Source organism: Esox lucius, chromosome 16, assembly GCF_011004845.1.
Source record: "Esox lucius isolate fEsoLuc1 chromosome 16, fEsoLuc1.pri, whole genome shotgun sequence".
NCBI classification, from domain to species: Eukaryota; Metazoa; Chordata; class Actinopteri; order Esociformes; family Esocidae; genus Esox; species Esox lucius.
The window spans coordinates 11017244-11030481 of record NC_047584.1 but is presented as its reverse complement, the minus strand read 5'-3'; the positions used below and the strand labels follow the sequence as shown (position 1 = coordinate 11030481).

Sequence of the window (13238 nt, the reverse complement as noted above, 5' to 3'; positions counted from 1 at the left end):
TTCATACAATGTAACAAACTGAAAGTAAATTATTTGTCCCTCTCTATGACAAATGTCCAGTTGTGAAATGGTCCGCGTTGTTGAGACACGGTGAAGTTATCACGTGTTTGACGATGTCCGGGCGACCCTGTCCTCCTCTTCTCTTCCAGCACACCCACTACCCACGCCTCATCCCCATCATCACCAGCAACTGCACGTCCAAGTCGGTGGCCGTCAGAAGGTAGCTACCGCATTTCGGCCGCCGTCCGCGTCAACCGGGCTCGCCGTGGAATCCCCCTAAACACGCCGTTCACTGTCGCCGTGTCTTCTCTCTTCAGGCGCAGTTATGAGTTCTTGGAGCTGTTACTGCTGGAGTGGCAGACGCACACGCTGGAGAGGTGAGCGGCTGCCGTTTTAGCGTCCGTCCCACAGGCTAACACCACATTATCCGGTGTGTAGATGGTGATGCGCCGCAGCGTGCTCTGGGTAACCCGCCGCTCCATTCAGGAGCTCAGCCGGCGTTTGCTCGCGAAGGCGGGGCTCCCGCTCTGGCGTTTGACATTTGCTGTAAGTAGTTGTGTTTTGGCTCACCGGGCCACTGATGAGCCTCGTCCAATGGATTGATGACGGCGGAGAATCGGAGAGGGCCGTCACTATCAGAACCCTGACGGATGTGTCCCCCGCCGAGGGTTTAAAAGCATGTGGAGAGCGTGCCGCGTGGTCACATTCCCACTGTAGACGAGGGGACTGGAGTAATAGAAGAGCTACGGGATACTAGAGAGAGAGGGTGTCATCCAGAATCCCGGGGGAATGAGGAGGTCTCTGTGTCCTCTCAGCTGGTGTAGCTGTGGTGTCCTGGCTGCTGTGCCTGAATTGGTGTCTGTCATGTTTCCTTACTACCCGTCCAGGCACGTGGCTGTTCTCACCGAGACCATCAAGAAAGGGATCCACGATGCCGATTCGGAGGCCAGATCAGTCGCCAGAAAGTGAGTTGGTCGATGGTTGTTTGCTTGGCGCTTGAGTCTGAATTTGTCTTTGTTGAAACAATGAATTTGCAGTTCGGTAATGGGTAATATATTGCTTTGGGAATTTGTGACCCACACGTGTAGATCCAAACGTGGAGTAATATTTCATCTTTTTGTGTCCTGGATTCCAGTACTGATATGAAAAGTATTAATGACTCTGCTAGAATTGTCTCACTTCTTCTGGTGGTGTCATTAGGACTGTGTGCGGCCATGCTGATCATTTTGTTGGTGTACTCAGGGTCTGTGACCTCTTGGACCTTTATGTGACCTCTGACTCCAACCTTTCCCTCCCTCATAGATGTTATTGGGGTTTCCATGGCCACTACAGCCGGGAGGCGGAGCATCTGTTCCAGGCTCTAGAGTCGACCTATCAGAAGGCTCTACAGTCCCACCTGAAGAGTTCTGACAGCATAATTTCCCTCCCACAATCCGACCGCTCGTCCTCCTCCTCTCAGGAGAGCCTCAAGTAAGTTACTCATCCATCAACCTCTTCCCTACATTTAGAGACCCATCCATCTACCTCTCCCCTCATCCGTCCACTAGATACTGTACCCATTCAATTTCCTCATCCCTCTATCTGTTCCCCTTCTCTCTTCCCGGGTCTGTCCATCATTTTCTTCTTACCTTCCTCAGGGAAATGTGGCTATGATTCATGATGATGTATGGAAGGAGATATTAAAGGGGTAGTTAACATTGATTTGAAGACGCCACTAATGTATCCAGCTACCTCGCTGATAGCAGTCATTGCTGGATTAGGAAAAACACCGGCACTGATTATATTGATTGAGTTGGCCGCTCAGTGAGCTGACGCTTAGTGATCTCACACACCATGAACCACTGGCACACAGCGTCTGTTCCGGTAAGTCCCGGCTTGGGATTTGGACAGGGTGATGTCATCTCCCTCCGAGACAGACAATGGGTTTTCACCAAATGCTCCTCATCCCGGGAGTCTGAAGTGTTCTGATGATGGAGATGATGATGGAGATGATGATGGAGATGACGGGCCTTAACCTCTTACTGGTGTCCTCTCCTCAGCCGTCCCCCGTCTGTCAAGAGCGTGATGGGAGGCAGCATGTCCCGGGGTAAGATGACACCTCACTTCATCTCTTCAGTTCCAGACCACCTTTTTCCTACGCGTTCTTTATGAGAAATTACTAGAAATTGCTAGAGTTGTGCTCGAAAGTTTGCATGCCCTTGGAGAGTTGGTAATATATGCACCATTTGGAAAGAAAACATGAGTGAGCAGGCAAAACATATGTCTTTTATTTCTTATGGGATTCACATTCAACTGTAGGTTATAACAGAATGGGACAATCATAAAACAAAACATGGCAACAAAGAATTAAATGAACTGACCCCTTTTCAAAAGTCTGCATACCCTTAGTTCTTAATATTGTGTATTGCCCACTTTAGCATCAATGACAGCGTGCAGTCTTTTGTAATTGTTGTCTATGAGGCCCCAAATTCTTGCAGGGGGTGTAGCTGCCCATTCGACTTGGCAAAATGCCTGCAGGTCATGCAAAGTCTTCGGTCGTCTTGCATGAACCACACGTTTGGGATCTCCCCAGAGTGGCTTGATGATATTAAGGTCAGGAGACTGTGATGGCCACTCCAGAACCTTCACCTTTTTCTGCTGTAACCACTGGAGGGTCAACGTGGCCTTTTGCTTAGGGTCATTGTCATGCTGGAAAGTCCAAGAATCTCCCATGCGCAGCTTTCATGCAGAAGAATGCAAATTGTCTGCCAGTATTTTCTGATAACATACTGCATTCATCAATTTTCACAAGATTCCTTGTGCCTTTAGAGCTCACATTTCCCCAAAACATCAGTGAGCCACTACCATTCATCACAGTGGGGATGATATTCTGTTCACTATAGGCCTTGTTGACCCCTCTTCAAACATAGCGCTTATGGTTGTGACCATAAAGCTCTATTTTGGTCTTGTCACTCCAAATTACAGTAACCAGGTTTTTTTTTTGGCATTAGCGCAGTAAAGGCTTCTTTCTGGTGTGAGAAAGCATGTATTTTCCTGATAATATAGGTGTATTATAGTACAGACATATAGTACAGTACTATATTTTGTGAATAAACAACAAGGAACGCTTCTCCCCCTGACTTCTCCCCCTGATTCTGCAAAAGAGCCAGAAGCCAACACTGGCAACTTGACCATGCAGCTCATTTTTGTTCAAGTGTTGTCGTATTGTGCTCCTTGAAACAACCACACCTTTTTCCAGGTTACCTCTGGGTTTTCTTTGTATCCCGAACAATTCTTCTTCCGGTTTTGGCTGAAATCTTTCTTGGTCTACCTGACCTTGGCTGGTAATCAAGAGATCCCCAAATGTTCCACTTCTTTAAAAGTGATTGAATAGTACTGACTGGCATTTGCAAGGCTTTGGATATCTTTTTATATCATTTTCCATCTTTATAAAGTTCCATTACCTTGTTACGCAGGTCTTTTGACAGTTCTTTTCTGCTCCCCATGGCTCATTATCTAGCCTGCTCAGTGCATCCACATGAGAGCTAACAAACTCATTGACTGTTTATACACAGACACTAATTGCAATTTAAAAAGCCACAGGTGTGTGAAAAAATTCACCTTTAATTGAAATTTTTTCCTGTGTGTGTCACCTTGTGTGTCTGTAACAAGGCCAAATGTTCAAGGGTATGTTAACTTTTGATCAGGGCTATTTGGGTGATTTCTGTTATGATTTAAAAAGGAGCCAAACAGCTATGTGATAATAAATGGCTTCATATGATCACTATCCTTAAATATATTTATATGTTTTTGCATGATCAGTCATATTTTCAAAATCAATGCCATCATTTCACAATCTCTGCCAGGGTATGCAAACTTATGAGCACAACTGTATTTCAACTTCCTCGCCCCCTCGGCAGGCAAGATTGTGACTTCCAGGGTGAACTCCAACCCCAGCGGTTCACTCCAGCGTTCCCGCAGTGACATCGACGTGAACGCCGCGGCCAGTGCCAAATCCCGGCTGGTCACTGTGCCCTCAGCTTCTCCCTTCAGCTCAGCGGCTGCTCTGCCCCCAGGGTCCTACGCTTCTCTAGGTAAACCGCGCACACCGCCGGCGTCCGCGCCACGCCCTAACCATCACACACCGCCCGCGCTACGCCCTAACCACCACACACCGCCCGCGCCACGCCCTCACCACCACACACCGCCCACGCCATGCCCTATCCACCACACGCCACACACGTCCTTGCCAAGCCCTAACCACCACACACTGTCCACACTACGCCTTAACCACCACACACCCTCCGTGCCATGCTGTAACCACCACACACTGCCCACGCCCTAACTAACACACTGCCCGCACCACACCCTAACCACCACACACCAGCCACGCGTGCGCCACACCCTAACCACCACACAGCGCCCACGACTGCGCCACACCCTAACCAACAGGCACCAACCGCGCCACTCCCTAACCACCACATAACGCCTGCGCCACGCCCTAACCACCACACCGCCCGCGCCACGCCCTGACCACCACACACCGCCCGCGCCACGCCCTAACCACCACACACCGCCCGCGCCACACTCTATCCACCACACACCGCTCGCGCCACGCCCTGACCACCACACACCGCCCGCGCCACGCCCTCACCACCACACACCGCCCGCGCCACGCCCTGACCACCACACACCGCCCGCGCCACGCCCTAACCACCACATATAGCAGCCAATATGTTAAAACGGTGTCACTTCTTCAACAGTCATTACTCAAAGTCTCCATGAGGTCTTAATGAGGACATTTTAATGTGAAAACTACTGGCTTTTACGGCAGGATGGTGCATATTAATGAATGTTGATGGTTTTAAGTAAGAAATCATTAAGCTGTGCTCTGAAGAGGAACATAAAAAATGCACAATTTTGCAGATGAGAAAGGCCCTGAATTTGTCTGTAAACTAATGAACCAGAACATGGCTGCATCCAATCCCTCTAAACTGGGTTTCAAAATGCGTGCATATGTTCTGTCTTCTCACGTTCTTTTGAGGGTGAACTTTCAAGAGCACCTGTGAAGTTCTAATGTCTTGTATGGGGGATGATGATGATGATGATGCGGATTCATTCTAGACATGAATCCGCATCATCATCATCATCAGCCCAGCTGTCAGTTGTTACTTGATAGCTACTTTGGGCCTTTAGGTGTTGTTCTGCTAGTTAGCTACTTAGGTTAAATGGACTGACGCTATTTCCAACAAAATGTTATACATGTTATATATACTGTATCTTATTTTTGCCAGACCGCGTAAGTGGAGCCGACCAAGAAGAGCAAATTACTTACCCTTGTTAAATAGCGTAGTGGTTAGAGACACGGACTCCCACGCAGAGGACCAATGTTCAAGTCTCGCCGCAGTCAAAGCTAATTATGCATAAGGATTTGTTCAGGACAGAAACAAACTTTGCTGGCCACAACCTTCAGAAGCCATGTTATAGGAAGCCTTAAATAAAATAGTTTATGGTTATATTACAACTGTTTCTGGTGGATCTTTGAAGTACGCAACCGTGCATGCTTTTTGGGGTAATATACAGTAGATCACAACCAATTACACAGGAAAAGAGGAGGGGTTTCCATGATTCTCCCGTCTTTTCTCTTTATGAGAAAGTCAGTTATCGTCACTTATATTGATAGTTATTGTGTCAATGTCTTTCATGAGTGAAAGAAAAATGAGCGTTGTTGTGCCATGAAATGAAATAGCTTTGGCAGTTTCAAGTTCATCTTCAGTCTTTCAAGTTCATCTTCAGTCTTTCAAGTTCATCTTCAGTCTTTCAAGTTCATCTTCAGTCTCACAATTTTTCAATTCTTATGACTATTCCAAATAGCAAGTTAGTAGATACTAGTAAGCCTATTACTGGCTAACAAGCTGTTAAAACGGCCAGTGGCAAATATAACAACATAATGCATGTTCTGTTCACACTGGCTTCTTTGGTTTGTGCTCTGCCATGATGATAGAGGACAAGTGTCCAACCGTGCTAAACCCCCAATGAATACTGGGAACAAAGTATCTGGAAGAAGTGTGCTCCGATTGCTACTTCATACTAAACATCCACCAAGTACTTGGCATTTTGCCTTGTTAGGTTTGGACAACTCTTGCAAAAATGACTTCCTCACTTGTCAAACACACCTATGATTTCACTTCTGACAAATACTCATGTCTTTCGTAATTATGATGAACAACTTTAGGTGTTTGTAATCAATCCAGCCCTTCTTCTTCCGCTCTTGCTCCAACACATCCTCAGTTTGCCGTCCATTACTAATGAGACATCTTCTTCCCACTTAGTTCTCTCTTTCTCTCTCCCTGTCCCTCCATCTCTGTCTGTTTGTGTGTCTGTGTGTGTGTGTCTGTCCCTCCATCTCTGTCTGTCTGTGTGTGTGTCCCTCCATCTCTGTCTGTTTGTGTGTGTGTGTCTGTCTGTCCCTCTGTGTGTGTCTTTGTCTCAGTTTCTCTCTCTCTCTCTCCATCTCTGTCTCTCCATTTCTGTCTGTGTGTGTGTCTCTACCTGTGTCCCTCCATCTCTGTCTCTCCATTTCTGTCTGTGTGTGTGTCTCTACCTGTGTCCCTCCATCTCTGTCTCTCCATTTCTGTCTGTGTGTGTCTCTACCTGTGTCCCTCCATCTCTGTCTCTCCATTTCTGTCTGTGTGTGTGTCTCTACCTGTGTCCCTCCATCTCTGTCTCTCCATTTCTGTCTGTGTGTGTGTCTCTACCTGTGTCCCTCCATCTCTGTCTCTCCATTTCTGTCTATGTGTGTCTCTCTACCTGTGTCCCTCCATCTCTGTCTCTCCATTTCTGTCTGTGTGTGTGTCTCTACCTGTGTCCCTCCATCTCTGTCTCTCCATTTCTGTCTGTGTGTGTGTCTCTACCTATGTCTCTCCATTTCTGTCTGTGTGTGTGTCTCTACCTGTGTCCCTCCATCTCTGTCTCTGGCTCCTCTCCCTGTGACTCTGTCCTGCCTAACCAGTACTAATGTCTAACTCCTCTTCCTCCGCTTGCTCCGCTCACCCACCTGCTTTGCTTTATGCCCAAAAGATGGCACACCGGGTAAAATGTATTCTGGTAAGATATGTGTGTGTGTGTGTTCTGCGTCTGTGGTGAACGGTCGACGGCTTGGCCGTTCTCTTTTCTGTCTTGTCTACACACCGACGTACCCCCCCCCCCAACCCCTGGGATCACCCCGTGGATCTCTGCATGTACAGACTGTGCGCATGGTCCTCCTGTCCCCTGTTAATCTGCCAACTTATATTGTCCCCCAGAAGTCCAACTGACAAAAAGTCACTGTGAGTCTTTATCCCAGAGGTTGGTATGCAACCTTTAGCACCTCCTTTGTAGGAATCATATTCTCTGTGTACCTGACTGTGTGGTTTCCTACCATCTGGGATCAGTTTCGTGTGACACATGGCAGGCCTTCTTGTTTTCCCAGACGTACATCGTCCTAATCACTGACGACTGACAACACTCTGGGTTTGATCAATCTGCAGTCAGCAGTGCACAACCCCCCCCCCCCCCCACCCTTTTTTAATTTTTACTGTCCCTCTTTCTCTGTAATCCTTTACCTTTTAGATTTAGCGTTGGACTGAATGTCTCAATGTGTGAAATATTCACCATGTTTGTCTCTCCCTATGTCTGTTTCAGGAGTCTCTCCCTTTGTCTAGGTGTTTTGTCACAGTCTGTTTATAGTTTCTTACAGTGTTGTGGGGAGCAGTGCTTCGCAGCTGCCTGGATACAATATTATTTTTAGATGGCTTCAACACTCAGTATGTGTGTGTATGTGTGTGTGTTGTTTCAGGTCGTGTGCGTACAAGGAGAACAAGCTCTGGCAGTGCTGTCGGTGCCACTGTTACTGTGACTGACAGCAGGGGGCGCAGCCGAGCCAAAATGGTATCCCAGTCCCAGCGTGAGTACACAGAACCACCCACACACACACACAGTTTGCAAAGTAAGACAGATTTCACTCCCTCACAGCACACTGTCTAAACTCAGGGAGGCCTCAAGCCAGTCCGAAAGGTCACCCCCCGGTCTCTCTCACCCTCATGTAAACCCTGAGTATGACCTTCACTCTGCCTGCTCCGAGGCCATACTAGGTTCCCTTAAGTTCTTCGTGTCAGTCTGTGTCATGTTCTATGTTCCTCGGCATCCTGAAGGAACCTGGAGCCACACGTATTACTCCACCCTCTCCACAGATGTTTGTGTCCCCCCCCCTCTGTGAAGCCTTGATGAGTGGCTTTAACGGTTATGGCACGTGTAACATGCAAACACAGTGAACTGGCTCGGTGCATGCTGGGTAAACACTACTCCTGTCACATTGACCGTTTTTTTTATTTTCACGTCCCGTTCTGCTGCTCGCTACCATTTAAACACCACAGGATCCAGATCTGCTAACCCCACTGGGGGTGGTAAGGCCCGAACTCCATCCAATCCGAGTAAAGCATCCGGTCTTTATTTCCACCCCTTTCCTTCTCAGCAGATCTCTGCATGTCGATCAACTCATCGTTTTAGATGTTAGACTCATCATGTCGTATCAGCCTGCCATTCCCCTGTTGCATGCTCTGTTCGCCTGTTATAATTAGTACTTTATCTTCTTTTTTTACAGTCTCACATTCTGTTTGGAGTCGATATTACCTCATTGTCTTAATTTGTGATCGTTTTCACATCGTTGTCAGTGCTGGTTGTTTTGTTCACGTCGGTTGTTGTCTCCTCTGAACTGTCGTTTTTAGTTGTTGACGTAATTACTGGTTGGTTTTCCCACAGCCCAGTTAGAACCTGGATTCAATCCCATCTTGTTTGTCCTGCAACTGTATTTTAGATGTTTGTCCCTGTCAGTCCCATCAAAGCTGAAATCCCACATATACCTTATGTTATTTCCCTAGTATGGCAGATTCTGTCATTTTCTCCAGATCACACAAGAAGGGTAAGAATGTGGCACTAGAATACCAATGTCCTCTGTTCAGTTCCTACTGGGTTCACATATTATTATGCACTCAGTTCGCTTAAGCGTCTGCTAATATTACATGGTAATATTGCATATTATTGTACACTATTATAGTATGACTAACATAAAAGCAACATATCTGATTCGAAACATGGTCGTTTTAAAATATTACCCAAGAGGGAGGGATAGCGAGGGAAGGAATTCAGCTTTGAACAGCGCCAGAACCTTCCCAGCATGCCTCGGATGGGTTCTTTGCTCGTCTGAAACGTTGTAACGGCCCACCCTCTGACTGTCGGACCTGTGCGTCGCTCGTCCTGCAGCTGGTAGTCGCTCCAGTTCCCCCGGCAAGCTGCTGGGCCACTCGTCTGGGTACGGACGGATCACCCGGCCCCCCTCAGCCTCCAGCACCCCAGCGGACAAGAGGAGCAAGGTCCCCCGCAGTCAGGGCTGCAGTCGGGAGACCTCCCCCAACAGACTGGGACTAGGTAAGTGTCATTTACTAAGGTGTCATCATCGCTCATGCTAACCGAATCTAGCCAGAGGGATTTGTCACTGGATAGAACCGCTAGCATAAACTAACCACTTTGATGGTGGTTTATATCACTGACACAACAGATGCCCATGCATACTGTAGCTGGTGTTTGTACATACATTAGATACTGTATGTGCTGTCAAGGGCTATTCAGTATACGGTTTCATACCCCTTGGAGTTTTTCGCATTTTGTCGGCACTGGGAATCCAGACTGTGACCAAATGGTTGTATTTTGCAGCCCCTTTTCCTGGTGTTTCAAGTAACATTTTTAATTGGCCGCATCAGCGTGACCTTCAATTTTGTTTTCTTTTCATTACAAGTTTAATGATTTGGCCCAAGGGTGTCCTGATTTCAAAATATCATGTGTCTAATGTTTTAAACTCTACTGTACTCTTTTTGATAACCTTATACAGTATATTGAGTATGTCTGTTTGAAGCTCAGATATAAATGATCTTGGTTTTCTAGTCATAAACCCATAAAAATTAAACACAATGAACTCGACTGATAAGCCTCGAAAGCAAGGAACCCCCATTTTACCTTTGCACTTAGATATGGAATGGCAGAATACTACTTTGTGAAGTGGGACGAGTGGTAATATTGAGTCATTAAGTGTCTAATGGGATAACAGCTCGGGGTAACTCACTGGTTTTGGAGCCACCTCTCATCAGGGTCATTGGGTCGGAGCCTCCATTTTCAGGAACAGAGGATGGACCATGGTTTTGGTAGCTCTCATCAGGGTCATTGGGTCGGAGCCTCCATTTTCAGGAACAGAGGATGGACCATGGTTTTGGTAGCTCTCATCAGAAGCCTGTGTCCTTCCAGTCAGTCTAAGTCACTGTGACTGACAGTGCTGTGCATTCAGTAATGTGTAAAAGTTAGTACGCCCCTGGAAATGGGTCTTTCTCTGTACATATTTGGACATGTGGATATGTCATCTCCCCACCCCCAAAAGTAGGGGTGTACATTTATTTCTCGTATAACAAAATTATGTCAATTTTTATTGCATAAATTGTTTAAATCGTTTTTGTGTAATTTGTTAGATTGTGTTACTTTTATCAATGTATGTGGTTGGAATTTAGCTCAGATGTGTCCCAATATAAGTCCCAATAAGAAGTTTCCAGTGGGGGGGACTTTAATTGACCAATAATTTCCCTACTTTTTGGCTTGTAAACTATGTTCTGACTGAGGTCTGTCTGTCAGTATGTTGTGAACAAGCCGATCTCATTGGGTTTGGCTGCCTTTTTGATGGTATCTGTCCATGGATTTAAACATCATGTATTCACCAAAGTGACAATTCACTTTGTAACTAAGGTTTATTATTTGGATTTTTTTTTTTTTTTACCTTATGTGTTTTGTCTTATGTTGAGTCATTTAGTTAAAATGTAACCTGTAATATTTAATAACCAGTTGTAATGAACAAACGTTTGTATTTAATGCTCATACACATATTGCTTTCTGTATGTGTGCCTGTTAACTATGTTATATTCTGTGGTAAGACAAGGTCCTACCTGTCATGCTTTCCCAGGAAACCTAATCCCTGTCCTGTGATAATAACAGCCTGACATCCACCGACATCCTCTCATGTCTACCTAACCTAATTAAAACCGTTCAGACTCTGCCCCATGGCCCCCCCCATGGCCCCACCACACCCACACCACAGCCCCCCCACGGCCCCACCACCTCCACACCAAAGCCTCGCCTCGGCCCCACGGCTCTCTCATTAAGCCAGAACCTGTGTTCTACTGCCCTACTGACAGCCAGGCTGCGTGGTAAAGCTCTTGTTCCTGGTACTCCTCTCTCCCCCTACCGCACGCTAGCCAGGAGCCGTATCCCCCGGCCCAGCATGAGTCAGGGCTGCAGCAGGGACACCTCTAGGGAGAGCAGCCGAGACACCAGCCCTGCCCGGGGCTTCCAGCCCCTCGGTGAGTACCACGATCAGACCCCCGGACGCCTTTCGGAAGCAGCCAGGTCCACTAGTGGAAACCCCTGAGTCTTAGGTCCAGCCCCCCTTAGGTAGAACCATAGCCTCTGTTCCAGGCTTTCTGCACAGCGGGGGGGACACCCATAGAGATTCCCCTCTAGAACTAAAGGCTGTAGACCTCTTCATTTCACTCTGCATGCACTAACCCTCTCTAAGGTTCTGGGATAATAACTAGTACACTGTTCTGTGTTGTTGGCAATGCATGCTGTGTCAGTACTGTTTTGTGCCTTTCTACGGTATATGAAATGATTTTTAGATCACATTTCCCTGAACTTCTGGGGGGGGGGAATCCGGTTTGGCTCCAACAACCTGATCAGCGCTCAAATAGCCCAACTACGTCGGGGCAAAAGGCCGGTGGCTACGGTGAAAATATGACTGTATGTGTCATCGTATTCAACGTCCACCGCTGACACGCTCCTCGGCTCTATGCCGCCGTCACACAGGACGAGTCGGCTGGCGCTTAATCATGTGGGACAAAAGGCAGGGACGGTGGAATGCCCTCCCGTTCCACGACCGTTGTAGACGTGATAGGTTGCTCGTAATCGCGGCTAATGTGTCGCTAACGCCCCGGTGTCACCCGCCCCTCCTCTCCCTCGCAGCCTCCCGGCGTACCTCTCGCTCTACCAGCGCCCTGTCGGCGGCCGACCCCCACGGCCAGTCAGGTGACCTGCATGACCCAACCTTCTCCCACCCGTCACCCACCCACCCTGCCGTCGGGGACATTGCTTTACCATCAACCTTTTGTTGCAGTTTCCAAGCTTGGAATTGTATTTTCTTTCCATTGGGGAGACCTTCAACCGCGTCCTTTGTCGTTGTGTCGTGGTCATCTTTAATATGATTTTTATTGTGACATTTATTTTGAAATGCTTGTGTCATACCGCATAATTAAATGCCCTATCTATGTTATTTTCTTTTTTGTTTGGGATGTTTGATCATTTTATAATGTATTTGTACTTTTAATAAGTATCTCCTTTTAGATTTGTCCCTCTGCAAGTATCATGGCTGCTTTTTTCTTCATTTTTCATGAGGTGTTTCAAATGAGAACTAATCATTTCTGTTGGTGTTTTGTACCTCCTCTGCATTTCAGAATTGATTTTGCACATCACTCAAAGCTTTTTAGTGTTTTTGTTTCAGATGTGATTCGTTATTATTTTTTTGGGGGTGTTTCTGTTTCAGGGTCTTCTGGTGTTTTCTTTTATCTTTTCAAACGTTGTTATGTTATTGCTCTGTAAACCCTGTCAATATTGCCACATGTCTTCCTAGTTACCTATAGGTATATCCTATTGACTTTCTCCCCCTATCTTTATTCCACTCACCACTCTCAATCGCTGCCGTCTCCCAGATCGTTTCGGTTTGATCCATCAGGCCCGGATCTCTGCTTCGGTCAATGCCATGCGGGTGTTAAACACGGGCACTGAAGTCGAGGCTGCCGTGGCAGACGCCCTGGTAAGTCACATAGTCGTATGGCCAAAATACCATGGATAATAGCTGTTTTAGTCATGACACATTGTTGAGAGCTGGGATACGGTAGTAAGCCGTTGTATATAGGCAGTGTAACACAACACCCAACATGCCTTATTTCAACTATTTACAAATGTAATAAGAGGACTAAAGAGTGATGTGATGTCATACCTGTTCTGCTATACATTGGCTTTTAGCCAATCAGCGCAGGATTTGAACCACACACTTTATAGTAAGTATTAGACCCCTAAGTTTGTCTTATTTTGATTGAGTTGTTATATATCTCATTAATACAACAAGCTTT

At 46.8% G+C, this 13238-nt stretch overlaps 1 protein-coding gene across 31 annotated transcripts in view; it reads left to right on the top strand.

Annotated features, from left to right (window-relative positions):
* clasp1a (cytoplasmic linker associated protein 1a) overlaps nt 1-13238 on the top strand; it is a 72159-nt gene that overhangs the window by 42060 nt on the left and 16861 nt on the right. For 10 of the 31 annotated variants that reach the window (XM_010879752.4, XM_010879751.4, XM_010879759.5 and 7 more), the window contains 13 exons: nt 150-220; nt 318-377; nt 888-965; nt 1303-1470; nt 2040-2086; nt 3900-4073; nt 7060-7086; nt 7817-7924; nt 8394-8450; nt 9280-9444; nt 11250-11414; nt 12073-12135; nt 12816-12919. In XM_010879752.4, coding sequence (XP_010878054.2) covers nt 150-220; nt 318-377; nt 888-965; nt 1303-1470; nt 2040-2086; nt 3900-4073; nt 7060-7086; nt 7817-7924; nt 8394-8450; nt 9280-9444; nt 11250-11414; nt 12073-12135; nt 12816-12919 — 1287 coding nt within the window. The remainder of the gene's footprint in view (nt 1-149; nt 221-317; nt 378-887; nt 966-1302; nt 1471-2039; nt 2087-3899; nt 4074-7059; nt 7087-7816; nt 7925-8393; nt 8451-9279; nt 9445-11249; nt 11415-12072; nt 12136-12815; nt 12920-13238) is intronic. The other 21 variants (XM_010879766.4, XM_034286854.1, XM_034286857.1 and 18 more) reach the window with 14 other exon arrangements.